Here is a 27,004-nt window from a genome sequence, read left to right on the forward strand (position 1 = left end):
CGTGGAATCAACTCAGCCGTCCTGATGAGAAGCTGCTTTCAGACCCAGGTGAACTGCTAAACTACATCGCAATGGACCCTGGCTTTCTTAATCCGTCCTGGTACCCTGCCTTCAACATGGCTACCTTCGTTCATTCCTGCTGTTTGCCCTCCCTTCGTCTGACCATCGTCCTGGTTTGCCCTCCCTTCAGGTCCGACCATTGTCCTGGCTCCCTCCAGGTCCTGGGAGATATGACCATTTTGATTCCTTTATAGGGATGTTCTCACAATCTGAAATAAAAATGATTAAAACCAGAAAATCTTTGAAGTTTAGTTGTGAATGTTTAACTTTGACATGAAGATTCTTTTGAGATGAGACAGAAAAAGGGACATTAAACAGGGACAATGTTATCCCTGATCCCACTGATTAACATCCAGGATATTTAATATTGTCCCCTAATTTTAATTTTAATTTCTAACATTGCCATTGATGTTGAAGGTTATTGCTGAGGTTTATTGCATCTGGGACGTTTAATTTATCTCCAGTGTTTAACCTAACAAAACTTTTCTGGAGATGTTTGGCATTTGGGACATTAAATATCCCAGATACAATAAACATTAAAAATGTGTAACAAAGATATCATGAAGCTTTGGAGATTAAATAAAAAATTGGGAACTAACTTAAATATTCTGGGTAACGCTGAATGTTTAACATTGAATATGACAAATATTGGTGGATAAAGTTTAACAGTGGGGGACAACTTTAAACCTTGAAAATGAACATTGGGGACAACTTTATTTTCACATGAATTAAGAATTTTAATTTCAAATCTGCAAATCTTGGAACCATAAAAAGTGTTTGTAATAAAGTATGAACATCCATCCATCCTGTCTTGAGTGAATTCTGATCCCTACAAAGCCCAGATTGAAGTTTGAGTTATAGTAGCGCTTTTTTTTTTTTTGACTGTGTTGCACTTATACTCGACGCGCGGTGTTGCAGTATCCTCCTTAAAGATAGGGGGCAGTAGACTACCGTCGGAAACAGTGAAAACGGCGAAGAAACGCTTGACGCCGCATATTGTATGTTCAGCACTAACCAGTTTTTAACAGTCATTCAGATAGTAGAACTGACATTTCATTAGAAATGCAACAATCATTTAGGATACAGATGGTGGGATTAACGGTTATATTTATTTTGGGTTCCAGTACATATTGGGATTAAGAGAATGAAAACGTCAAAAGGCAACAGGACAAGTCACAGTAAGTACAACCAAATCAGAAACAAAAAGTATAATTAAGCAAATATTGAGGAAAAGTGGCAGAAAGAATGGGATGAAGATAACAGAGGAAGGTGGTATAGGATTCAAAAGAGAAACTACTAGCAATATTTGGATTTGGACACGTTGCACTTAACGGCTCATTCAGATCACAGCAATATAATACGGACAATTATAAATATTGTGGAGAAAATTAAACAATACAATATAAGTTTGTAGGAGATGTGAGATAGGATATTAATGTTGGAGGAATTTAGGAAAAGTAGAGAAGCATTTGATTTATTACACTTTTGGGCGAGCGATGGATTTTTTCCGATTTTTTGACTCCACGTCATTATTTTGTTCATCATAGTAACGAGTCATATCTGAAAATTTAAGGAGCAAAAGTAAAGACGCTTCTCTTAAAATGGAGGAAGTAAAAGTAACAAGTCGTCAGAAAGATAAATACTCAGTACAGATATCTGAAAAATCTACTTAAGTTCAGTAACGAAGTACTTTTCACTTTGCAACTGATTTTGATGAACATATGTGTAAGGGTTTTATTTTAACAATATTATAGATGGGACTTTTTACCGAATTTGTTTGTTTTGTTTAGTCAACAAGTAGTTTCTCCAGACATTTATTGGTGTTTTAAGTTCTGTTACGCTGGCCTCGACGGTTGGTGGTTACCATAGTAACTGATAGTTGCTAATAACTGACAGCTCCTTGTCCTTTTGTCTGTTGCCTTCTGTAACTGGTATGTTTTAGGATCAGCTCTGTGTTTTCTTTACAAGTATTATATTTTAACATATATTTTAGACAACTTCTACAAAAAAATGTAGAAACTGCTGTGTAGAACCAACAACTTAACTTCCTCTTTTGTTAAAATAAATACAGAGAACCTAATGTATCTGTCGTGAAGTCAACCTGCTGGAACTGTGATGAACATAAAAGGGTTACAGATGTTTGGCAAAAGTTTTAACTTGTGTGCGAATGAGAAATAAAAAAGCAAATAAATGAAAAGCTGAGAGGCATTGTGATTCCTTTCAGATAAACGGGGTAAAGGGCAAAACAAGACCCAAAACACAAATGGTACCATTCAGAACCCTACAGAACACGTCCTCTCCTGGTCCAGATGGTGCAAAAGCTGATGTAACCATGGAAACCACAAAGAGAACCAGACCTCATTAAAATTTTACACGACGAAGCGCGGGTCACGTGACCGATGTCATCACGTGATTGAGTCTGAACTGGTTTGTGGATCAGTAAAGCACCGGGGACGAACCAGCAGCTATCTGACTTGCTGCGGAGCCTCTGCATCATCAGCGGTCACCGTGGCAACCGTCACAAAGCCGCGAGCGCGTTCACAAGGGGACCGTGGCTTCAGAAGAATCTCAGGAGATCCTTTAAGTTTTTTACTTTTCCATTTGTTTATTTTTTTATTTTTAACCAAAAATCGTAAAGACAGCTGCGGTGTTGATCCAAACACAACGGAGCCCGCAGCGTAATATCCGGTCCGCGCGCGCTCGACTCGGAGCGAGATGACGGACACAGGAAGTGATCGAGAGGGGATCAATGGAGGTGATTAGAAATGTTAAACCAGAGGGTCGCTTTAACAGCTGAGCGCGGTTCTGATGGGGTTCTGGTCCAGGATCGATCGGGGTTCTGGCTCGTGTAGCTCTGCGGTTCTGATCCAGGATCTTTGCATCAGCTCCATCTGGTTTATGGGTCTGATCCAGATCTGTTTCTTTTGTTTTTGTTCTGATTCATTTTGAACTGACTGCACCATCTGCTGAAATATTTGAGCTGCTCTGCAGATGATCCAGCACATCTGGACCGGGTCCACACGAAGCCACCAGTTGAATGAAAACCGGTTCTGAGGGATTCTGTGTGATTTGCATCTAAATGTGGGAACATCTATATTTTATGAGGACTCCTGCGGATCGATCGCAGTGCCAGTCCATGACCTCTCCATCCGGAAGCTGCTGCCAGGAGACGAAGGTCAGCAGCAGCAGCAGCAGCAGCAGGAGGAGGATGATGATGATGGAGCCCGGACCGATATCAATAATTGATCAGCAGCTGCAGAACTAACTAAGAGCTGATGGGAACCAGTTTGGCTGCAGAACCCCAATGGATTTACCTGTAAGCGTGGCCCTACAGTCCAGAACCAACTACACAGCCAACTCTGTGGGTCCGAGTATTACCGCCTCACCTGTGGAACCCAGGTGATCCAACAAAACATCAAACAGATTTTAAAATCTGGTTTTGCATAATTTAATAACCTAATCCAGATGATTAAACTTTTTCATATTTCACAAACATTACTACCGAACTAAAGTAATACATAATTGTAAATTTTGCATAAAATTTTTTTTGTTTTTGTTTTTTTTCAGTCAACAATATACAGTATGTTCTTTGTGGTCTGTCGCTATCAGTTTAGCACATCTGTAGGATAAAGTATTGCAAAGATCAATCCAAAATATTGATAATATCAATACCAAATCAGTATCAGAGTCAGATCAATATTATCAAAGTAATATTGGTGCTGTAATTTCAAATACCCCTTTGAAATTTAGCTATTTTTATATTGTAGTTTTTCATCTCTACGTAAAACAAAACAGTTTCAATTTCCTATCAATTGATAATTTTTTTGACTTTGTTTATTTAGGAAAATGCACACAAACCGTATTAATATGTTATTAAAGCATTTAGTACACAAAACGTGGACCAACTTCTGTTCTATAGGTTTGAGCAAAATAATTTAAAGGAAAAACCAGTTTGTTTATCTGTTGTTACATCCTTTGCTACAATTGATCAAGCATTCACTAAATATTTATTTTCTTTGTAAGAGGAATCGAATAATTAGTTTGGATCTGTTAATGTATTTTTAATACTGCATAAAAAGGCTTAAAAAATTTGCAGAATGTGCTAATTTTTAAAAAATCTGATTAATCGTCGGAGTAATAGATTAATCGATAACTAATCATTAGTTGCAGCTTTATTAAACTCACTCAGTATGCAACAGAGAGATTAATAGAATCGATTTCTGTTAATCACAAGTAATCAGGAAAATTTGACTCAAGTTATTTGAGTTGATTGGATGGTGAACTTAGCAGAGTTGGGTAATTAGTTCCATTTACTCAATTACATTTACTTTAGTAGATTTTTTTTTTGGAAACAATGTACTTTTAGGAGTACTTTTTACCTTTACTTGAGTAATTTTATTATGAAGTATTTCTACTCTTGAGTAAAATTTCTGGATTTTCTACCCACTGAATGAAAAACAAACATATTTTAACCAAAAATTAAACAGACACAGAAACACACCTGCAGTTTTTGTTAAAATTTTGGCATTTTTTAATTGAAAGAAACTGACTGGGCAAAATTTTCTTTTGCCTGATTTTGTTATTTTTTGTTATGTGAATTATTGTCATTTTCATCCTTAAAATACCAAAATTTCCTCTCACTTTATCTTTTGTTCTTGTCTGATTACATAATTTTTAAATATTAAATGATAATTTGATCAGTTACTCAGTATTTCAGTAGACTTTTACCAAATGCTTTTTTACTTTAAGTTGAGTAATTTCTTGGACGGTTACTTTAGACTTAGGCTTGTTTTATTGTCGTTGCACAGAAACAGTGAAATGGACAACGAAATGCCATCGCTTGGCCACCGGAGCACACAGGAAACAAAACACAGAAAATTATAAATACATAAATATGCAAAATAATAATATACTGCTAAACATATACAACTTAGTATTTTTAGACAGACGTACTAGGGGGAATATTGATGTATAGAAATCCAGTGGTGAGTTAATATGTTGAAGTAGTTCTGCTCTTACTCTTACAGTTTTTGGGAACTTTACCGACCTCTGGAAGTTAGAGATCAGTATTTGATTAATTTCTCCATCTCTTATGGATGTCTCCAGGGTCGTTTCCATAGTAACCGGCCTGGTGACGGCCACCACGCAGACTGTTGTGGGAACGTCGGGAAACCTGTCGGCCCTCCGGGAGCAGGAGGACACCGACTTCGGGGAGGTCCAGCCGCCGTCGACCACGGCGGTTCTGAGCGCCGTGGTCGCCGGGAACTCGGCTCTTCAGGGCGTGGCGGTCGCGGCTCATGCTCTGGTGCTGCTCTTCATCTTCCTCCTGTCCAGTCTGGGTAACTTGGCAGTGGTCTTAGTCATCATCAAACATAGACAGCTGCGAACGGTGACCAACGCCTTCATCATGTCACTGTCGCTGTCGGACTTCCTAACAGCTGTGCTATGCCTCCCCTTCTCCTTCATCATGCTCTTCAGCAAAGATGGCGTCTGGATGTTTGGCGATGCCTTCTGCGTGGCCAACGGCTTCTTCAACACCTGCTTCGGGATTATCTCTACGCTCACCATGACGCTGATCTCCTTTGACAGGTACTACGCCATCGTCCGGCAGCCTCAGGCGAAGATCGGGCGCCAGAAAGCCACCCAGCTGCTGGCGGCCGTGTGGCTAACTGCGGTGGTTTTCTCGCTACCCGGGTACCTGCTGGTCGGAACCACAACAGGAGTCCATAAGCGGGGGTTCTACCACTGCATGTACGTCTTCCACCCTGGAGGTTCCGGCGTAGGGACTGCATACAGCATCTGCCTGATTGTTGTGTGTTACCTGCTGCCGTTCTCCCTCATGTGCTTCTGCCACTACAACATCTGTAAAACGGTCCGGCTCTCCGAGATCCGGGTTCGGCCCGTCACCACCTATGCCTACCTGCTGCGCTTCTACAGCGAGATGAGAACAGCCACCACGGTTCTGATCATGATCGTGTTCATCATCTGCTGCTGGGGGCCGTACTGCCTGATGGGCCTGGTTACGGCCATCTGGAACTACAGGTTCAACCCGGCCATGGACACGGTCGCCATCTTGATGGCGTGGGCCAACGGCGCCATCAATCCCCTGATCTACGCCCTGAGGAACCCCAACATCGGCATGCTGTTGGGCCGCAGCCGACAGGAGGGCTACCGGACCAGAAACATTGCCGCCTACCTGTCCAGCCAGAGCCGGAACCGAGAGGTCCGGCTAAACCAGGCGGAGAGGATCAGGGACCGCTATGTAAGCCGAGCCGGGCCCAACAACAGCCGGCTGTCGAGTTCCAGTCCGGGAAAAACGGGAGTGGCTGCAGCAGGAGGAGAGGTGGCCATGTGGGCCTGCAAGAACCCGGCCGTGTTCTTCTGCAGGGACGCCTGGCACGACACAACACCGCTGCCAAACACTGGGGGGGAGATGAAGACAAAGACGGCCGATACCAGCCTGTGACCGGGTCAGAAAAATTCTGGCTTAAATTTAATCTATGTAACTTTTATAAAAAAAAAAAATATTTATTTTACAATGTTGTTGAAACTTTTACCATGTTGTCATAGTATAGTATGAGACAGATAATCTGAAATAATGAAGTTCCTCTACTTTCTCTAAGTGCTAACTAAAAACAACCAATCAGAGCTAGGAGGCGGGTCTTAGCGATGTCAATCATAAAGTGTATGCCGCTCACTCCCCTTTGCCCTCTATTACAATACAGTTTCTTCTTTGTAGTAAATACTAATCCTAATTGGCATGGCTACAGATAATGGTACGTTATTTTCCAATATTAGCGTGTTCATGTGTTGATTGACAGTGCTAACACCCGCCTCCTGGCTCTGATTGGTTGTTTTTGGTGGTTCATTTCTTCAGAAAGCAGTAGTAGCTCAGGGAGGAGGTCGATATTTTCACAGATTATCTGTCTCTAAACAAACTGTCACAACATGGTGCAGTTTTAACAGATATGTAAAAAACATATTTCTTTCATAAGAGTTACATACAGCAGCTTTAAGGACAATCTGAGCCATTCATGACTTGACTTTTGATCTTTTGCATTGATTTAAGCAGCTTTTTTACAACAATTTTAAGAATATTTGTGTAAATGATTTATCTGAAAAAGGACTCTGGACCTCTCTTCTCTACAATTTGCCAAACATGCTGAGTTTTTTCCCATCTTTTTTCTTCAGAAAACTAAACATCTGAAGTTGCTTTGAATGACTTTAGTGCCCATAAACAACACAAACAATCTCATTGGTTAGCCTAAATCAAATCAATCTCCTAATTAATCAATACCTTTTTTGTTCATCTGAAGCATGCACTCATAAAGAAAAATAGTTTTGTGTTATCTTATGATTAATGTTTCCTAAAAGAATCTACAGGTTTAATGGTGACTGCAGATTAAAACAAAAAACTATGTGATCAAATTAATATTAAACCTGCTTTCAATCTAAAACATGAACAGTAAAAGAGTTAATAAAGGAAAAATGTTTTCAGATGTGAAGAGGAAGGTTAATTATATATATAATTAGAAATTTGGGATTCATTTTACTTTAAGGGTTATGGTTCCTTAGTGGACTACACGAGTTCACTTCCTGGATTATTATCCTTGAAAGCTGTGCCTTCACCTGGATCTGCCGATAAACAGAGATTTTTGGGGGAGCTGCATCAAATTATTCAATTATTCATGAATTGAAATGGGTGCCTGAAGTCAAAGTTACCAGTTTTCCCTCTCTGATGTTGGAAAGTTTCACAGATTTAGGAATCTACCCTCAACATTAAAGCTGAAACAGGTGTTACTTTGCATAATTAAAGAATTTTAAACATTTCAAAACATATTTTTACAGAACAAACATTCAGTATTTAACCATTTGAAAGTATTTTAGTAAAAATGAACTAAGATTAACTTTTACGATACATTGTTTTGTCTCACACAACTAACTTTTGTCATTGAATTTGTGACTTTAAAAGATTTCCAATAAAGATTTTTAAAATATTTTAAGAGTCTACTCGGTTTCTTTGCAAACATTGAAGGTTTGTAGCAGTTCTTCTCCAGCAGATGGCGCTGAAAGTCACCCACAACTGGGATGGGTACAGAGACAATTTTATGGCATTCAGGATTATTTCCTGGGACAGTGAAGGCATTATTTGTCCCAAACGCTCATATCTTAAGGATTTTATCAAACACAGCAGTGACCTCTAGCAGGACAACTATCAGGTACAAAATTATTATTATTATTATTATTATTGTTAGTGTCATTCTGGAACTGCTCAAACTGAATAAGATCGACAGAAATATCAGAGGTGGAACCAAGTCTTCTTTCACAGATATATAAAAACGAAAAAAAAATAAAATCAAGTTTCAAGTCCCAAACTTCAGTTGCATTTCACAGCGAATACTAGCCCAGTAGGACAACATGCTAATGAAGAGCGGTTTTTTCCTTCAGTTTTTGGCAGTTTATTTGCATCACTTTGACATGGGAAACTCGGAAAAATATGTTCTTTCTCACACGGAGTAGCTTTCAAATACCAGTCGATTAAAGAGTTTATGTAGTTTACTTTATAAGATAAAATGTTTCCCATTTTATCAATACCAAAAATGACCCAAAGACAAATTTCAAGTTAGCTTGCTAAAGTTAGATATGTAGCAATAATGAGTTAGCATATTTAGCTTGCAGTAGTTAGCGAACTAAATCTTTTGGTCTGAGCTAAATATGTACTTTGGAACTAAATATTTAAAATTAAGCCAAACATTTAATTGTGAACTAAATATTTAGCTTGCAACGTAGTCATTTAGATGATAAAATGTAATTAAGCATGATTGTGACAATGGCAAGGGGGAATGGTGTGAAAACCCCGGATGTGCCACCTTTCACAATGGCTCTTAATAAATTTGGTTAAAATTAATAAAGAGAAAGGCAATGTTTTTAAAAATAGACATAACAAATGCGGGTTTTGATTGTTTTTCTTTCTTTCGTTTTTTTTGCAATAATTGCAAGGAATTTCAACAACAGAATGACAGTACCAGAATTTACCTTAAGAATTATTTTTCTTGTCATTAGTTCAGAAACTATAGAAATAAAATTACGTGTTTTTAATGACAACAAATGTCCTATCTTACAATATTTTTCCAAAATTATTAGTTCTTTTTTGTCAGTTACATAATATTTGCAGCTCAAAAAGATTTTTAATATGACCTAAGAGAATTAATTCATAAATCTCCCATCAATATTACTATTTTTTCTACTCTGGTAGGCTCTACAAAGTGGAGGGTTTAAACTTGGAATATTTAATCAAAATGTACACAATGGTATTGCAAAATCTATTTCTATTCTATTCAAAAATATGCAGCTGGAGCAACGAATCTTTCATGTTATGTAATATAGTTCCATTTTTCTTTTGTAAATTATTGTATGTTTTGGATTTAATTTACGAGTCTAGACAGGTCAATTGGTGTTTGATGCTTGCTTAGCTCCTGTGAAGCTGCTGGTTGAACTGGTCACCTCTGCCTCTCCCAGTACAGCCCCAGTGTAAGGTTGGTGTTTTCATCCTGGAAAAACTGGCTCTGCTCTAATTCTTAACTGTGAATTTGATTGACCTTCTTCCTGAAGGCAGAGCAACTTTTCCTCCTGCAGGATCAGATAACCGTTGTTGGAATGTCACCAAGCTTCATAACACAACACACACATTATAAAACTATGTTTAGAAGCATGAGATCTGATTTTTGTTTTAATTAAAAAAATAAGTATTTTTTAGTTACTGTTGTGATTAAAGAGTTCTTATGAGTGAAGTTTCACCTCAACCTGTAGTTAAGGATGTTCAGTTCAGATGCTGATTTGCAGGTAAATCTTCAGGATCAGGTGGAGAGACTTTACCGCACACCGTGCCTCACCCTCCGCCCTCTGCAGGGGTGAGGCAAGGCTGGGTGTGACTGGAGCTGCAGGAATGCAGTCGTGTGTGTTTCAAACTCTCGCCGCGGCTCTGAATTAGGTTCTCACACACACACACACACAATCACCCATACAGCCTGCGACTGTGACATCAGGTAAATATGAAGTGACTGTGAGGACGGTGCTGCAGTTCTGCAGGTTTCTGTGAAACTGGACAAACGGCGTGAATCAGCTCAGTGGTGGAGTCAATTCGCCTGCGGAGTGAAACAATTTTAACTTTAACTCAGAGTTAAAGTCTTAAAAACTTGATTCAGATTCATTTTTTAAAACTTTTTCCAGATAATTTGGAACATGTAAGGAGGTTTTCTTCAGCATGTTGTCTTGGAGATGGCAGGTCGACAGCAAAGGGAAGAACTGGACCAATCACAGCTGTAAAATGACTTCATAACCTGTGACATAAGTGAGTATCACACAGGTAGGAGACTCGCACATCATGCCCTCAATAAAAAACAGAGACCATCCTGAACCTGTCATCAACAAACCAATGCATTTCTTATTCAAAGATGATGCATCAAAAACAGAGCAGAGGTATTATCGCTCACACAGGGTGAAAATTGAGTGTTGGTCTGAAAAACATCGGTCAATGACCGAGGCGAAACTCAACAGTTTCAAAGTTAGTGAACTTTGGATTCTCAGGGTCTCCATCACTTTGGTGTTTTGATAACGTAGGCAGATTGTTCTGCCTTTAAACTCAGTTTTTAGCCAATCAGTTAAATTCATTCAGTTTATTTTGATTTTAAATGTATTTAGCGCCAGTTTAACTGCAGGTAAGGTCCTGATAAACACAAGGTGATTAAATTCAACTTGCATACCTTTTTTTTTCTATGTCCACTCATGCATTGAAGGTATTTAGTTGATCCAAATCAGTACATGAACATTATTCACTTCACTGAGTGTAGTCCTGTTAAATTAATGAATTCAGTATAGAGTACCCAAAAATTGTACTCTACTTTAATACATTTTTATTCAAGTAAAAGTAAAAAGTAACCATTCAAGAAATTACTTTGCAAAAAGGCGACTCAAGTACTAAGCGATCAAAATATCAATTGTTTAATATTTAAAAATTGCATAATCAGATGGACCAAAATAAAAAGTTCTGTGAAAATGTTGGCTTTGTAAGGACCGAAATGAAATTATTTTTTTTGTAAAAAATCAAACAAAAGAAAAAAAAATCCAAATCAATTTCTTTCACTTTAGAACTTATGAACAAAAACTGAGGCGTGTGTCTGTTTCTAATGAATTTTTGGTTAAAATAAGCTTCTTCCTTTCGGTACAACATCCAGAAATTTACCCAAGTAAAAGTTAAAAGTACTCCTGAAAGTATTTATTCCCAAAAAGTTACTCAAGTAAATGCAGCAGACTAATTGTGTCTCGTTACAACCCATCTCTGATCACAGGTCTGAGTAACTGATAATGTTGTTGACAGAAAATTCATGACGACAGCAGAGTGAAAGTTGGTTCTGATAACTGTCCATGATCCAATCATTGCTGAGAGATTACAGGGTGATTATTATTTATGATTCAACCAGAAAGATAATCAGACTTAGATTAGCTGGAGACATAACTAGACCAAGACCAGGCGACTCAGAGTCTGACTGAAACTATTTGGTGGTCAGACTGACAACAGATCCATATAAAAGCAGGAAAACCAGAACTGGACCAGCAAGAGAGAGTCCAACTGAGACCAAATGAGCAAAAACTCTAACTGAAAAATTGCAAATCAGAGACCAGGTCAACCAGAATCAACTTAACCCAACTGAACCAGAGTCCGGTTCGTTTGGGGAGTGTGAATGTGCAATCGAACTCTAATGTGGACAAAAAAAGCCAACTCTAGTTCGGGAAATAACCTAGCTCTCAGTTTGATTAAAGTGAACTCTGGTGTGGTTCAAATGCATATATGAACGGCAAGACGACCAGAAACCACTCCAAAAGCAAGAAGTACATTATAGGGCAGGGCATTCTGGGTAAATACAACCAAAGCAAACGCACAAGTGGGAGAAATGGCTTGTCTTTTAACAAAGACAAAAGAAATCCTTCAAACTCGAAATCTAATGGTACTCCATTTTTGTTTACATTTTTTAAAGAAGGAAGTTGCACTCATGTCTTCTGAGGTTTTTCTGTTGTCTCCTTCAGTGGTTTTTGGTGCAGTGCCCCCACAGGCAAGGAAGGGAACAGGTTGTTTAATTAGTTTGACAGAGTGCAGTGTGAAATCGAACCACAGCAGCTAAAAATGTAACAAATGTTACAACTTTGATCCCCAGTTAATCTGAGTCTACTGAACTGCCAAACCAAATTGGTAAACCAGAGACCAAGCTAACCAGAGTCAGGCTGAGCTCAGCAGAACGGGTCCAGTTAAAACCAGAACTTGTCTTCGCGTTTTTCTCTCTCTAGTCTAGACGTGTTGCAACCATGACATCCGAGGAGAAACCGCAACAGTGGTGGAGCCTCACCACTCTGTTTCCGTGGTGCTACAAAGAACGTGATCATCGAACATCGTTCCCTGAAAATGTCGTGCCGATGCAGGTGTTGGAGCCCATGCCTCCTCCCCAGGAGCTGGACTCCCTGTTTGCTGAACTTGTGGTGCGTTCAGGAGCACAGTTTCTGTCAGAAATCTGATTACAGCTTCAGACATTAATCCCAATCTTTCTGTTTCTTCTGCAGAATGAACTGGGGTTATCAGAGCAGAAGAAAGCGGCCATGTTTGCTTTGCCACCAGAAAAGAAGTGGGAGATTTACTGTTTCAATAAAAACGTAAGTGACTTCATTGGAAAAACTGGAAGTGAAACAAGCCCTCATCACAATGCTGCCACCACTTGTTTGACAGCTAACGGTGTAGATTTTAGAGTTGGTTGCAGAATGCAGACATGGAAACTGAGGGAGAGACTAAATAGCACATTGGAGCTGAACTAAGATTCAAATAAACTACAAACCAAGACAAAAAGATAAACACAGATCTAAAATAATAAAATCAGCCACACAAAGAACAGAACACAAGAATAAAGTCAGAAATTAAACTCCAAAAAATTTACCTACATGGCAATAGCTCTTGAACTGTGTCACAGAGGAATTAATATGGTACGATCTAATGGATATATATGTAAAAAACTAAAATAAATGGTAAAAACACAAACATAGATGAAAACCAAATGCTCAAGGATTGTGACAGTATTAGTTGTTTGAACTGATTATCTTGAAATTTATCATTTTTAGAAAAATAATCAAGACTTTTCCAACTTGTGCAAATCTGAGTTTTCCATTTCAGATCTTTGCTGAATTTCTAAAATTTTTCTGATTATTGATCAATCCAACAAGAACTATCAGTCAAATCCTTTTTTCAACTGGATGCACTCCATCATCACCACTATCCAGATGTTTGTAGGCATTGGTCTTCTCCAGTCAATACATTTTCTATAACCTTTACCAGCATTTGGTAAAATAATTAAATTAATTTATGGATTTGATGTATAATTATGCAAAAAAAATCCACATTAAATATTAACATATTGTTTAAAATTAATTGAAATTTTATTTGTATCATTCCACTCTGGGTAAAAGAACTCTTCCAAGAAAAAACAAACTTTACAAACATACAAATAAATTATGTATGGATTTAAATATTTGAGCAGAAACCTAAAGGTAAGAGAAATATTTACAAATATTTAGAGCCTAGTTAAAAATGGCATCACGGCTGGTTTAGTGTGGGATCTAATATAGTCCAGTGTTATGTTGCATTCCAGTTACTTGGCATGCAGCTGGGTTTGATGTCAGACTCGAGATTACATCATTAATTACGAAGATAAAACAATTTTTCGTAAACAATTTTAAGATTTATTTTCCATAAGTAAAATTTAGAATTTTTTCAGTTTAGATTTGCAGGCGTTACATGTCATGTTTAGATGCACTTTTACAAGCATGCTTTGGAAAATAAACATGTTTCCACCACTTACTACCGTTGATGCGAGGAGCGGCCATATTGGAACGCCAAGTTTGCCTTACAAGTCATAACTGGAGATAGTTGGAGTTGCTCCCAGTTCCCATGTGGGAAATCTGACTTTGAAGGGTGTTCCAGTTGATTTTTTCTGACTGGGAAGTTGGAATTTCCCAGCTCCAAGTACAACTTGAACGCATCATTAGAGTGTATGCTGATGACTGTATGGTGTTTTTATACTGTGTGTGTTTTTAGGATGCAGCTGAGGATAAAGGGGCAACCAGCTGGCCTCAGTATTACATCAACCAGCTCAACTCCATGGCTGTTGTGAGTTATTTCTGAACATTTTTTCCACCATCTACCACCAAAAGAAGGATGTAAAACTAAGTTAGCTGAACTGTTTGAAACACTGAGGTGTTGTGTTGATGTGAGTCCTGATTTCTTAGATAAAGCCTGTGGTGGCATTGGAAGAAGAAGAGCAAGTCAGGCTGAAACAGGTTAATGGTCTGAAAACAGCGCTGCGGACTGAGCCAATAAGGTTTACCTTCTTACTCAAAGGAATCAACGTCTCTCCGACCTCCAGAGAATTTCAGATTAACTAACTTCACTGACCTTCTGCAGTTTTGTGACCAGCTTCCTTAACCAGGATGGGCTCTCCTGCATCCTTAACTTCCTCAAGTCCATGGACTACGAAACGGTTGAATCCCAGATCCACACTTCTCTGATCGGCTGCATCAAGGCCCTGATGAACAGCTCTGAGGGCAGAACTCATGTCCTGGAACACCCAGAGAGCATCAACATCATCGCTCAAAGCCTAGCTGCAGACAACATCAAAACCAAGGTGTGTGGATGCTGCTTTTACAGCCTTTTAAACATAAACATGCTGAAAAGATTAGAAATTAGGGACAAAACAATTATTCGCGATTAATCAATTATCAAAATAATCGTCAACTATTTTAGTAATCGATTAATCGTGGCGTATACAGATTTTAAAAAGGCCATTTAGTAAACAAAAACAACATATGCAGAGCAGTAATTACGCCAAAGCTTTAAAAATAGATTACAAGAATATATACACTTTGCATTTAAGATAAAAACAGCTTTGTTTGTAAATATGTTTTAGCCAAAACTCCTCAAGTGGGATAGTTTTAGCTTCACCTTGTTCAAATACTAAAGGTATAACACCTAGGCAATAAAATGCTTTTCTTATTTAAGAAAAAATTTATTTGTTTCTTTTAATATATTTCTAATATTGTATAAAAAAGGCTTTAGTGGATGAATGAAAAATCCAATTTAATCCAATTAATCGATTAATCGTCAGAAAAAAATGATAGATTAATCAGTTACTGAAATAATCGTTAGTTCCAACGCTGTTAGAGGTCAGAGTGCCCCGTGTGATTCGACATTTTTTCAGCACATTACTTTGTCAATGTGCTTTTGCCTCATTGATGTAATAGACATAATTAGTGTTAAGTGTTCAGTTCCCTCAGTCTTTTCTCCCAGCTGCTGTTCTGATTACGCCACAGTAGAGAGAAGCTGGACAGGTAAGGAACTTCCTGCTTTACCTGTATTACGCTGCGCTCCACCCACTTTTCACATTTCCTGTTCTCCAAGAACCTTGCGACATGTTCAGAAAGTCTGATTTTCTGAAATAAATTCACCGACAAACACCTAAAGACATGTTAGACAGGATGACGTAAAATCTACCCCATAGCTGCTTCTGTAGGCATGTAGACATACGTAGTTTTAACCCTGTAATTTCCTGTTGCTCACTGAATATCTACGCACTAAACATAGACTCAGAACAGCATCTGGCCCCTCCCTTCCTCACCTAAACATCAAACACACCAAACCTGTAAAATCCTGACTCTGATAGATTCCCAGACCCAAAACCTCTGGGGGAATTTCAGCTATGCAGTCAGAGTTTGTTCTTAGAATTTATTTGCCAGTATAAACATGAGAGTCAGATGCAAGTTTCACTTCATCAGGCCAGCTGGAGGGGGAATGAGAAAAACATGCATGTAAATGGCTAGCTACCATGCATTTTGCACATTTTTCTACTTCTGCTTGTGTTTCTGCTGTTTCTACAAAAAACCCAAATGCTTAAAGAAATGCCCAGATGTTTTTTTAGGCAACAAGTTAATGTTATTTGGTGTCTGGACAATGAGGCATTTCAAAAACCCTTCTGAATGTAACGTCAGAAATCAGCAGGCACCTGCCCCTCACCTAGCAACCCCAGGGAATCAAAGCCTGTTACCTAGCAACCCAACTGGAGTTCCATCAATCACCTAGCAATGCAAGTGGACCTCCAGCACATTTGGTCAGCTGGTTTTACCTCTGTACAATGGCTGCTGGTTTTGTTGTTGATTTACCATCCAGAAGCCACTTGCTGCATTCTTCCTGGTTGCGCATGAGGTTCTACTTCTGCTTTTCAAAGATGTATGGTTGTATAATTGCACATAGATTTGCAAATATTTTCACGTATGAGTGTAAACGTTGAGTTGCGGTGTGGCCATCAGCAGCTTATTTGGATTTAAAGTGACAAGATGCTGTAAAGCAGCTCATTCTGAAAGGAGTTCAGGACTGAGCAGATGAAAATGTAATTGTATGAGAATGATTTTGTGCAAGAAAATGTAATGAAAATGTTTTATAAAGTCCATAGACTAACTTTCTAACTTAGGAAGCATAATGGTTGACCTTTAAAAAGCTGATCTCGTGTCTGACGTCTGGCTGTTTTTATCTGTATCCTAAGGTGGCCGTCTTGGAGATCCTCGGCGCTGTGTGTCTGGTCCCAGGAGGCCATAAGAAGGTCCTGAATGCCATGGTCCACTACCAGACATTTGCCTCAGAGAGGACCCGCTTCCAGGTCTGCTTTTCCCTCTGGCTTTTAACCAACCCTAACTGTACAGAAACCAAATCTCTGTTACCTTGTGGGAAGTTTTTATCAGTTTGAGAGATTTCTACTGGTCTCTGCAATTCTACGTATGGGAACCAGATATGAAAGTTAGATCTACAAAAATATTTCAACAATCTGCAAACTGCAGCTGAAAGTTCAGAGTCCGGATGAACAGCTTCTATTTGGTAAGTCTGCTGTTGCACACACAGGAATTCAACCAAAGGCATTCACATGATGCAAGCATTGAACAAATACAACTAGAAAATAAAAGTTTGGTCCCCTGCTAGAAGGTAGAGAAGAAAAAAGAAATCTCACTTTTGATTTTTAAATCTGAAAACTTGAATAGTAACGAGTCTGTGGGCTGACAGAGAGTTGATTTTGTTTCTGGTGAACCGTTTTTGTCTTGATTTGGACATGTTTCCGATCAGATTACAACACATTTTCACTTTTAAGGCAAAGTCTATCTCATTAAACTCTCCTAAAATTGCATGATCTATCTGGAATAATTGTTTCTGAAAACCTCAGTATTTTTGTCTCATATGAAGAAAGCACCAGATTCCAGGAGAGTTCTCCTGGAATCTGGTGCTTTTTTACTAAGTGTTTTTACAAAGTGTTTTTCTTTGCATGATTAGAACCAGAAGAAAGTTCAGGATTAGAAATTACACTTCAAGTTACGATTGGAGCTGGTGATCAATGGAATCAAGAATTAAACTTATTAATAAACCTCATATTTATTCACTAATTATTAAATTGAGCAAAAACATACAGATTTGAATGCTAACAGAGACAAAGAGTGCTAATTAATCTGCAGAGGACTGACTAACAGCAATTTTAAACTCCAAAATGAAGGTTACAGGAAGTGAATGGTTAACTTTTAAAGGGAAAACATGCAGTTGTGATAATGTTGGTGCCTATCTCTAGAGGTCCCTGAACGAGAGGCGGTGTATCCTGGATATGTTGAAACGCAAACACTCAACCCATTTCAGAGACCAACTGAGACCCAAAGCACATAATTTTGGATTTACAATACATTCAGAATAAAAACACTCACTTAACCCAAATGAGTCTTTCAAACAAAAAAACAAACAGTTTTGTGTGTGTGAAAGTATTTACACACACAAACTTCACACAAACTGATGGCCAGTGTATTTTATTGGGATTTTATGTGAAAGGCCAACACAAAGCAGGTATAAAATATATAAGCGTTTCATATCAATCGATATTGAAAAATATTGATTCATTTTTTGTTTAAAATATCTGGTGGTGTAACCTTTCTTAGTCCATAGTTTCCCTTCCACACCCTTGTTTTATTTATTCTTAGTAAGTTATTAGGCACATATCTGTGGAAGTTACTTTACAGATTGTTGCTAGGTAACCAAAGAGTGAGAGAGATAATTAATGCCACTTGTGTTTTATCGTTGACTTACAATCCAGAAACCACTTGTTGTATTCTTGTTGGTTGCACAGCAGGCTTCACTTCTGCTTTTCAAAGATGTATGGTTGTATAATTGTGCATCTGTTTGCAGCCATTTTTATGTGTCAGCATAAAAGTTGAGTTAGGGGGCGTGGCCAGCAGCAGCTCATGTGGATTTAAAGTGACAGCGGCTCATTTTGAAGGAAGGCGGAACCGACCAAACTAAATTATTATTTCATTATCTAAGAATGATTTTGTGCAAAAAATGTAATGAGAATATTTTGTATCGCCCATAAAGCTATTCTAACTTGTTCAAGGAAGCACATTGGGTCATTTTTAACATGTTTCCTGTGAGCAGAACCTGATGATCGACTTGGACCGGTCCACAGGTCGCCACAGTGACATCAGCCTGAAGACGACCATCATGTCCTTCATCAATGCTGTTCTCAGTCAGGGAGCAGGAGAGGTAAGCAAAGTTTCTTTTTTCTCTCTTCTTTGATCGGTTCGTCTCCTTCAGGTCTTCTGTTAAATCTGATCTCAGGACAATCTGAACTTTCGGATCCATCTGCGCTACGAGTTCCTGATGTTGGGCATCCAACCAATCCTCGACAAGCTTCGGTCCCGTGAGGACAGCACCCTGGACAGGTAGGTCAGGTGTTCGCCCTGCAGACCGAGTCAGTGTTTGCTCTTTGGACTTAATCTGCTTCTTTTCAGGCACATAGACTTTTTTGAGAAGCAGAGGACTGAAGATGAAGCTCAGATTGCTAAACGCTTTAAAACTGTAAGTAACTCCCACATTTAGACGGTTCAGATTGGAAACTGTGTTGATAACCTGATGTTCTCTGCTGCTCCTCAGACCCACATCGACACTAAGAGTGCGAGCCAGATGTTTGATGTGATCACGAGTAAACTGAGCCACACTGAAGCTTACCCTCATTTACTGTCTGCTCTGCAGCACTGCCTCATAATTCCATGTAAAACTCTTACGTTGTTATATTGTTCTATCTCCTCAGCTAAGAGCAACATTAATTTTAACGTATTTACTCGATTCTGTATGCAGATAATAACAGCAGGATGTCGGTTCAGTACTGGGTGCTGTTGGACCGGATCATTCAGCAGCTGGTTCTGCAGACGGATAAAGGCGAAGATCCAGATGTGGCACCACTGGGGGATTTCAACATGAAGAATGTTCTGAGCATGTGAGTTCAGACATTCGAGCAGGAAAAAAGTTGAAAGCACAACAGAGAATGTTGAAAAACTAAGAACTTCCTAAGAACTTTAGGTTTGAAGTTTTCTAGGAAAAACTTGAAATTTTCCAAGTTTCAAAAGTTGAAGATTTTTGACTTGAAAATTTTGTGAGTTTGAAAAATATTTTTACAAATTTGAAACTCAAAAATCTCAGAAGTTTCTTATAGGAAATCTTTGAGGTTAATTTCAGAATTTCTTAGTTTTTTGTTGCAAATTTTTGACTTCTTTTCTAGCAAATTTCTGACATTAATCTAAAAATGTCTTAGGCTTTTTTTTTCTTGCACATTTTGGACTTTTGGATCTTGTTTTTGTCAAGGAAATTTCTATGATAAAAATGAAAATTTTTCAGTTTTGGTGGAATTTACTCGTTTTTTTTCATTTACATTGGCCTGAGTGTGGTGTTGTGCATTGTCTACAGAGTTCAGTACTGATTACTTTCTGCTAAATACCAGAATTACATCACAGGTGAATTAACCTGAAGCTGTGTTTTTGCGCTTTAACAGGCTGGTGAAAGAAAACGAGATGAAACGGTGGAAAGAAGAAGCAGATGAAATGCGAAAAGGTAAAACAAACATTTCTCCACATTTAACCTGCGAGTCTCTGCGGATGTCAGAAAAATAAACGATGTGTCACCTTCTCAGAGCATCAGAAGCTGCAGCAACGCCTTGAGAAGAAAGAGAGGGAGTGTGAAAGCAAGAATAAAGAAAAAGAGGAGTTTTTTGAGATGCTGAACAAGGTGAAAACCAAGCTGGAGCGAGAAAGCGACGAGCACAAACGAACTAAGCTACAAGTGGAGGAGCTGAACGCTCGACTGCAACAGCTCAGCTCTGTAAGCTCAACCATTTAAACTCACATGATTAAAGTCTCAGTCTCTGAATATCCTGTTCTGTTTCTTCATTTTGTGGCTCTGAAGAAGCTCTTCTTTTGTTCTAGAGCTCAAGCATCCCAGGAGGACCTCCAATCACCCCTAGTGGCTTAGTTTCACCTGTTTCAACCCCCACTGCTCCTGGTTCTGCTCCTCCACCACCTCCTCCTGGAGCACCTCCACCTCCACCACCTCCTCCTCCTCCTGCCCCAGGACTTACTTTAGGGGTGACAGAGAAGAAGAAGAACATCCCTCAACCGTCCAGCCCACTGAAGTCCTTCAACTGGAGTAAATTACCAGAGGTAAATTTAACTTCCTTCTGGATTTATTTTTTTCTGAGTTAGTTCATTGTGCAAAGCAGCTGCAGATTTAACTTTTCAGACCAAATAAGATACTGATGTTTTTATGGGTTCAGCATCCTCTTCAAGCTGCAACTGTGGATGGATAAATCATCCATCCATTTATTGTCTTGAATTTATCCAAGATTGGGATGGGGGGTTAGTATATCCAAGAGGGAATCCCAGCAAATTCCTCCAGGTCCTTCTTGGTGATCCCAAAGCATTCCCAGCTCATAAGTGACATGCCATCCATGTACATCCAGAAACAACTGGAACTGTTTTAAGGGGAACCTATTATGCAAAATTCATATTTTGTATGTTTTTATATATCCATTTGGGTTTCAACTACTTCTGGAAACAGCCCAAGCACTTACAAAAATTACCCAGACATTTTTGTGGTAATAAATAAAAATATTTTTTAATCAAAAACCTGTCAAATGTTTAGTTGTTATTGACAGAAACTGTGCTGTTACCTAGCAACCAAAGCTGAGCTGCAGCACATTAGGTCAGCTGTTTTTGTTGTTGTTGTCTTACTATCCAGAAACCACTTGCTGCATCCTCGTTGGTTGTGAAGGAGGCTCAACGTCTGCTTTTCAAAGTTGTATGGTTTTATAAGTGCAAAAATGTTTGCAGCCATTTTTAAGTGCGAGTGTAAACGTTGAGTTGGGGGCTTAGCCAGCAGCAGCTTATTTGGATTTTAAGTGACAAGAGCCACTAACTCTGCACTGATTCCACTGATGTCAAAGGGCTTAGATTGTTTTGAAATTAAACTACACTGATGGCGATGACATTTATTAAGGTTATTGTTTGTTTGTTTCAGGCGAAGATAACAGGCACCATCTGGAAAGAAATCGACGATAAAGATGTGTTCAAAGTTCTGGATCTGCAGGAGTTTCAGAAGACTTTTTCAGCTTACCAGCGACCAACGGTAACACAGCATACATACAATAAACTCAGTTTACATGCACTGACTTTGTCTCTTTGTAAACAGAGCTGTTGGCCTTTGTTGGAGCTATTTGTGTGTTTTTACAGAAAGAAACTGGTGAAGCTGAGTCTGTTAAAAAAGTCAAGGAGTTGTCGGTGATCGACGGCCGTCGAGCGCAGAATTGCAACATCCTGTTGTCTAAGTCAGTATGAATTTCTGGCTGTGGGTGTGGGCAACTTTGGGTCAGTCTTAGTTCCTGTTTCTGGGTCAGAGTAAGAATCTATTACTCTGCCTTTTGAGAATATGTTGGTCAATCCAAGATGCTGTTTCTGGAACTGGGTCAAGTTTTAAGTTTGGGGGTTAAGTCTGAGAACTTTCTTCTGGTTCTGGTCTAGTTCAGGTCCTGTTGGTTGGTCAGGATCAGTTTCAGGATCCATCTCATATCCTTTTTTTGGATCTTGGTCAGTTCCCCTGATGGTTTTTCATTCTGATAAGCTGCAGCTCGTGGGGCCGGGTCAGTTCTCTAAGTATTGCTCAGTTTTGGATCCTGATTGGCGGGTTGGGTCAGTGTTTGAGTTTGTGTGTGACAGATTGAAGATGACCAACGAGGAGATCTGCCAGGCCGTGATGAGCATGGATGATCAGGAGGAGTTGCCCAAAGACATGTTGGAGCAGGTATGAAACCGAAGAGACCGAAGCTCGAGTCTTTCAGACTTTGATTGACTCAGACGATGAAATAAACAGAGATTTTCTTGCTGTGTGTGTCTCAGCTGTTGAAGTTTGTACCTGAGAAGAGTGACGTTGATCTTTTAGAGGAACACAAACACGAGCTGGAGCGCATGGCCCGAGCCGACCGCTTCCTGTATGACATGAGCAGGTGTGTAACATCACCAACACCTGGTCGGGGAGTGAGTTTGCTAACTGACTCTGGGGCAGGAAAAGAGTCCGTTTGTAGTCCCAAAGGAACTATGTACTCCATGATAGTGGCATAAGAAGGTGGGATCTGATTAGAGGCACGAAAAATGGTGGAAGAAAGGGACCTGAGAGCTTCAAGAAGGTTAAAGGTGACATGTTATGCTTCCCTAAACAGCTTAGGATAATCTGTAGACCATATAAAACATGGTCATTACATTTTTTACACAAAGTAATCCTTAGATAATGAGATTTTAGTGTGATTAGTTCTGCCTGTTTGAAGCTCCTGTCAGAATGAGCTGCTTTAGGGCGTTTTGTCACTTTAAATCCAAATAAGCCCCCCCACCCAACGCAACGTTTACACTCAACACATGAAAATACATCTTTGAAAAGCAGAAGTAGAGCCTCACACACAACCAAACAAAAATGTAAAAAGTGGTTTCTGGATGGTAAGTCAACAACAAAACACTTGTATTTTCCAGCAGCCATTGTACAGAGCATATAGTGGTAAACCAGCTGAGTCAATGTGCTGGAGCTCAGCTTGGGTTGCTAGGTAACGGGCTGGGCTTGGTTGAGGTTGCTAGGAAACGGTGCACTGTCAATGGAATGTGATGTAACAATTTTGAAACGGCTCAATTTCCAGACACCAAAAAACAATAACTTATTGCCAAAACACATGTGGGTGTTTTTTAAGCTCTTGGGCTTTTTTCTGAACAAGTAGAGACCCAAATGGAAGAACAAAAATGTGAATTTTGAATAATAGGTCTTCTTTAAGATTTGTAGGGTTTTTCTGTGTGGAGTTAACATTTTATTTTTGGGCACTCCAGCTTCCTTGTCACTGTGTGTACCTTAAACCTGCAAATATTAAGAAAGAACACAAGACAGATTCAAATGTGAACTAGTCTCAACTTGTTGGAGTATTCTAATAAAAATGAACAAGAATTACATTAATCCATCCCTCCGTCCAGTTTTATTCTTACCATCAGATCTTTTTCGCTAGACTTGCTCAAAGATATCAGTATTATAAAAGAAAATGTCACTTATTTTGTGGGAACTAGTTGGATCTCTCCCAGTTATACCAACTAAATATTTTCTTCTGCTCAACCAGAATCAACCACTACCAGCAGAGACTCCAGGCTCTTCACTTCAAGAAGAAGTTCAATGACCGACTGGCCGAAGTCAAGCCTAAAATTGAAGGTAGGAGTTCAGAGGTCAGTGCACCTTCCTTCCTCGCTGTCCTCTTCCTCATCCTCTTTCCGCTTCCAGCTCTCAAACTTGCCTCCACGGAGGTGATCCACAGCCAGGCGCTCCGTCAGCTCCTGCAGGTGGTTCTGGCCCTCGGGAACTACATGAACAAAGGACAACGGGGAAACGCCTATGGGTTCAAAGTTTCTAGCCTCAACAAGATGGTTGACACCAAGTCCAGCATTGACAGGTTTGACTCCAAACTCCTTCAGATCCCTGCAGATCTGCAGCTTGATGGTGTGAAGGTCTGACTGACTGATGCTGTGTTTGCAGAAACATCACTCTGCTGCACTACATGATCACTGTGCTGGAGGAAAAGTTTCCAAGAGCCGCATCTTTCCGCAAAGAGCTGCAGAACGTTCCAGAAGCTTCTAAAGTCAAGTAAATAGAAAACACACCCAAATACACATGTTGGAGCACTTTTATGTTCCTGCTTTAACTGTGATCACTAATATCACCGCCTTCCTGAATGTCTGTGCAGTATGATGGAGTTGGAGAAGGAAATAAACACTCTGAAGTCTGGTCTGAAGAGCATTGATGCAGTAAGCTCAACAGAAGCATGAAATACCTGCTGAACTTTGCAGGATTTATATTTATATGCATGTTTGTGTGCAGGAGCTGCAGTACCAGCAGGAACAATCTTCCCAGCGTCCAGTGGATAAGTTTGTGTCTGTGGTCAGTCAGTTCATCACCGTGGCTTCCCTCAACTTCTCAGATGTAGAAGATTCTTTGCAAGAAGCTAAAGATCTGGTGAGTTATTGTCAAATATTGTCCTGCAGGTTCCTCATATTGTTGCATTAGTACAGTTTCCTTAACCTTTTACAGTTTGTGATCCAGACTGAATATTTATTTCAAAAATTAGTTTTGATAATTGATTAAAATTAGACAAACGAGTTAGTTCAGTTCTTAAGTTTAATCTTATTTTTGTTTGAATTTATTACATCATGATTGAATTATTTACACTGGCTTCCTGTTTTGTATCAGATAGATTTTAAGATTCTTTTAACAGCTTATAAAGTTTTAAGTGGGTTGGTGACTTCTTATCAATCAACCAAATTTTATTTGTATAGCACATTTCAGCAGCAAGGCATTTCAAAGTGCTTTACATCATAACACACACAAAAACACAAAGTCATGCCACAGAATCAACAATCAAAACATTACACTAAGTCGTTAAATTCATAACGTTTCAAATACAACTCTAAACAGGTGGCTTTTTAGTCAAGATTTAAAGGAAGTCAGTGTTTCAGCTGTTTTACAGTTTTCTGGAAGTTCGTTCCAGATTTGTGGTGCATAGAAGCTGAATGCTGCTTCTCCTCGTTTGGTTCTGGTTCTGGGGATGCAGAGCAGACCAGAACCAGAAGACAAGAGAGGCCTGGAAGGTTGAAACAATTAGTGTCCAGAACTCTGAGATAAAATAATCTGTTGGTATTAAATGTCCCTCAGACTCGACTTAAGAGCAAAGGAGATTATGCTTCCTCTGTTGTTGCTCTTAATAAGTTTCAAATTAGATCTCCCCAGTCTTAAAACTTATTGTGATGTTTTATTTTATTCTGATTTCATATTTTTCATGAGTCCCTGTGCAGCAATTTAGTGCAGTTTCAAGCTGTTTTTAAATAAATGTAACATTGACATTGAAAACAGCAGAGCTCTGAACTTCAGGACGTCAGCATGCTGTCAACAAACTCTTGAATTCGTGTTTTTCTGCTGAAGTTTGTAAAAGCACTGACACACTTTGGAGAGGACTCGTCCAAGCAGCAGCCAGACGACTTCTTTGGGGTCTTCAACACTTTCCTCTCGGCGTACTCTGAAGCCCGGCAGGATAACGAGGACATCGCCCGACGGCAGGAGGAGGAGGAGAAACGGGCCCTGGCAGAGGCTCAGGTCAGTGGAGATCCTGCCTGACGTTCTTCAGAAGCTTCATCACCTCACCGGAATCCGGCTCTTTGTGTTTGTCCCTGCAGAAGAAGAAGGACCGGGAGCAGAGGATGAGGAAGGCCACGTCAGTCGAGAAAGAGGAAGGAGGAGAGTTTGATGACCTGGTGTCCGCGCTGCGATCCGGAGAGGTCTTCGAGAAAAAAGTGGCCAAAGACAAAAAGCAAAGACAAAGGCCGGCGTCGAGCTTCAGCCAGTACCAGGACAGCTAGTAACCGGGTTAACTGGAACCAGTGTCATGACTGTAATAACCAGTAACTGGCTCGCTGGGACTGGAGCTGAAACAGAAACAGTTCACAACCAGGACAGCTTCACTGGAACTGGACGGAACCAGTTGGAACTGTGGAACTGGAACTGTGACTGGAACATAATGTTCATCAGAACCAGCTCACTGGTGTGACGATGGTTTCACCCTGAAGAAATGGTTTTGCTTGATAAGCAAAACATTTAAATGGAAAATATAAAAACTCAAGTTAGTTTGTTTCTAAAAAAACATTCTGGGCCATTTTAATGGAACTAAATTTCTTCACATTTCACCTTCAAACGAACCCAGAAAGAGCTGAAACATTCCCATCACATCTGATATGTTTCTGAGACCAGTTAAAGCTGCAGTACGTAACTTTTATATAAAAATATATATATTTTTTTTACATATTTGTTAAAACTCATGTGTAATGTAAATGATAATCTGTGAAAAGATCAATCCTCTCCTGATCCCCCCTGAGCTGCTACTGCTGTCTGAAGAAATGCACCGCTGCCCACCAAAACAACCAATCAGAGCCAGGAGGAGGAGCTTAGCGCTGTCAATCATCCTCATGGAGAAACGACTTACTATTACAGAAAACAGTCAATAGTTGCTATGCTAACTGGCCTCAGCAATCACAACAGGCTTTGCTAGGTGCATATGGTGATTGACAGCGGTAAGCCCCGCCTCCTGACTCTGATTGGTTGTTTCTAGTTTGCACTGGAGAAAAAGAGGAGCTTGATTTTTTTCCCCCACAGATTATCTGTCTCAAATCAAACTGACACCATAGTGACAGTGTCAATAAAAAAAAAAAAATTATATATATATATATATATATATATATATAAAGTATATATATATATATATATATATATATATATATATATATATAAAGTATATATATATGTATATATATACCGGTGAGGTTCATAGCTGGTGAGGCACTGACGTCATCAGAATCAGATTTGCAAATAGATGCATAGATTGACAGCAGTTTACAGGTTATGTTTCACTTCTGCATCCTTACACATACAAACTGTAGC

The 27,004-nt window shown here is 39.3% G+C and overlaps 2 protein-coding genes across 4 annotated transcripts; both read left to right on the plus strand.

Moving 5' to 3' along the window:
* Positions 1–2,522: 2,522 nt before the first annotated feature.
* On the plus strand, positions 2,523–6,936 carry gpr135 (G protein-coupled receptor 135). Of its 2 annotated transcripts, none has more exons than XM_014469549.2 (2): positions 2,523–3,459; positions 5,167–6,936. In XM_014469549.2, the coding sequence occupies exons 1-2, from the start codon at positions 3,365–3,367 to the stop codon at positions 6,524–6,526; spliced, it is 1,455 nt and encodes a 484-aa protein (XP_014325035.1). In that variant the 5' UTR covers positions 2,523–3,364; the 3' UTR covers positions 6,527–6,936. The 2 variants fall into 2 exon arrangements, with proteins under 2 accessions (XP_014325035.1, XP_023208229.1); XM_023352461.1 differs by having other exon boundaries at positions 2,523–3,376.
* Positions 6,937–9,991: 3,055 nt separating this feature from the next.
* daam1 (dishevelled associated activator of morphogenesis 1) lies at positions 9,992–26,786 on the plus strand. 2 transcript variants are annotated; one of them, XM_023353053.1, is made up of 27 exons: positions 9,992–10,106; positions 10,291–10,411; positions 12,403–12,591; positions 12,673–12,762; positions 14,195–14,266; positions 14,386–14,477; positions 14,561–14,780; positions 16,692–16,805; positions 18,608–18,715; positions 18,791–18,894; positions 18,964–19,030; positions 19,106–19,223; positions 19,310–19,448; positions 20,001–20,059; positions 20,139–20,326; positions 20,431–20,664; positions 21,521–21,628; positions 21,733–21,827; positions 22,216–22,300; positions 22,396–22,502; positions 23,646–23,734; positions 23,804–23,972; positions 24,056–24,163; positions 24,264–24,324; positions 24,398–24,532; positions 25,496–25,666; positions 25,747–26,786. In XM_023353053.1, exons 3-27 carry the CDS (start codon positions 12,421–12,423, stop codon positions 25,927–25,929), a joined length of 3,087 nt encoding a protein of 1,028 aa, XP_023208821.1. In that variant the 5' UTR covers positions 9,992–10,106; positions 10,291–10,411; positions 12,403–12,420; the 3' UTR covers positions 25,930–26,786. The 2 variants fall into 2 exon arrangements, with proteins under 2 accessions (XP_023208821.1, XP_005801208.1); XM_005801151.2 differs by lacking the exon at positions 9,992–10,106 and having other exon boundaries at positions 10,116–10,426.
* The last annotated feature ends 218 nt before the right edge of the window (positions 26,787–27,004 follow it).

This window comes from Xiphophorus maculatus, chromosome 19, assembly GCF_002775205.1.
Source record: "Xiphophorus maculatus strain JP 163 A chromosome 19, X_maculatus-5.0-male, whole genome shotgun sequence".
NCBI lineage: Eukaryota > Metazoa > Chordata > Actinopteri > Cyprinodontiformes > Poeciliidae > Xiphophorus > Xiphophorus maculatus.

What these genes read in the sequence shown, in the direction of transcription:
- daam1 (XM_023353053.1), top strand. Translation starts at nt 12,421, where the DNA reads ATGACATCCGAGGAGAAACCGCAACAGTGGTGGAGCCTCACCACTCTG. An exon ending in GACTGCAACAGCTCAGCTCT is followed by an intron (nt 20,327 to 20,430) that starts GTAAGCTCAACC and finishes CTTTTGTTCTAG; the next exon opens with AGCTCAAGCATCCCAGGAGG. An exon ending in ACCAAGTCCAGCATTGACAG is followed by an intron (nt 23,973 to 24,055) that starts GTTTGACTCCAA and finishes CTGTGTTTGCAG; the next exon opens with AAACATCACTCTGCTGCACT.
- gpr135 (XM_014469549.2), top strand. Translation starts at nt 3,365, where the DNA reads ATGGATTTACCTGTAAGCGTGGCCCTACAGTCCAGAACCAACTACACA. An exon ending in GCCTCACCTGTGGAACCCAG is followed by an intron (nt 3,460 to 5,166) that starts GTGATCCAACAA and finishes GGATGTCTCCAG; the next exon opens with GGTCGTTTCCATAGTAACCG.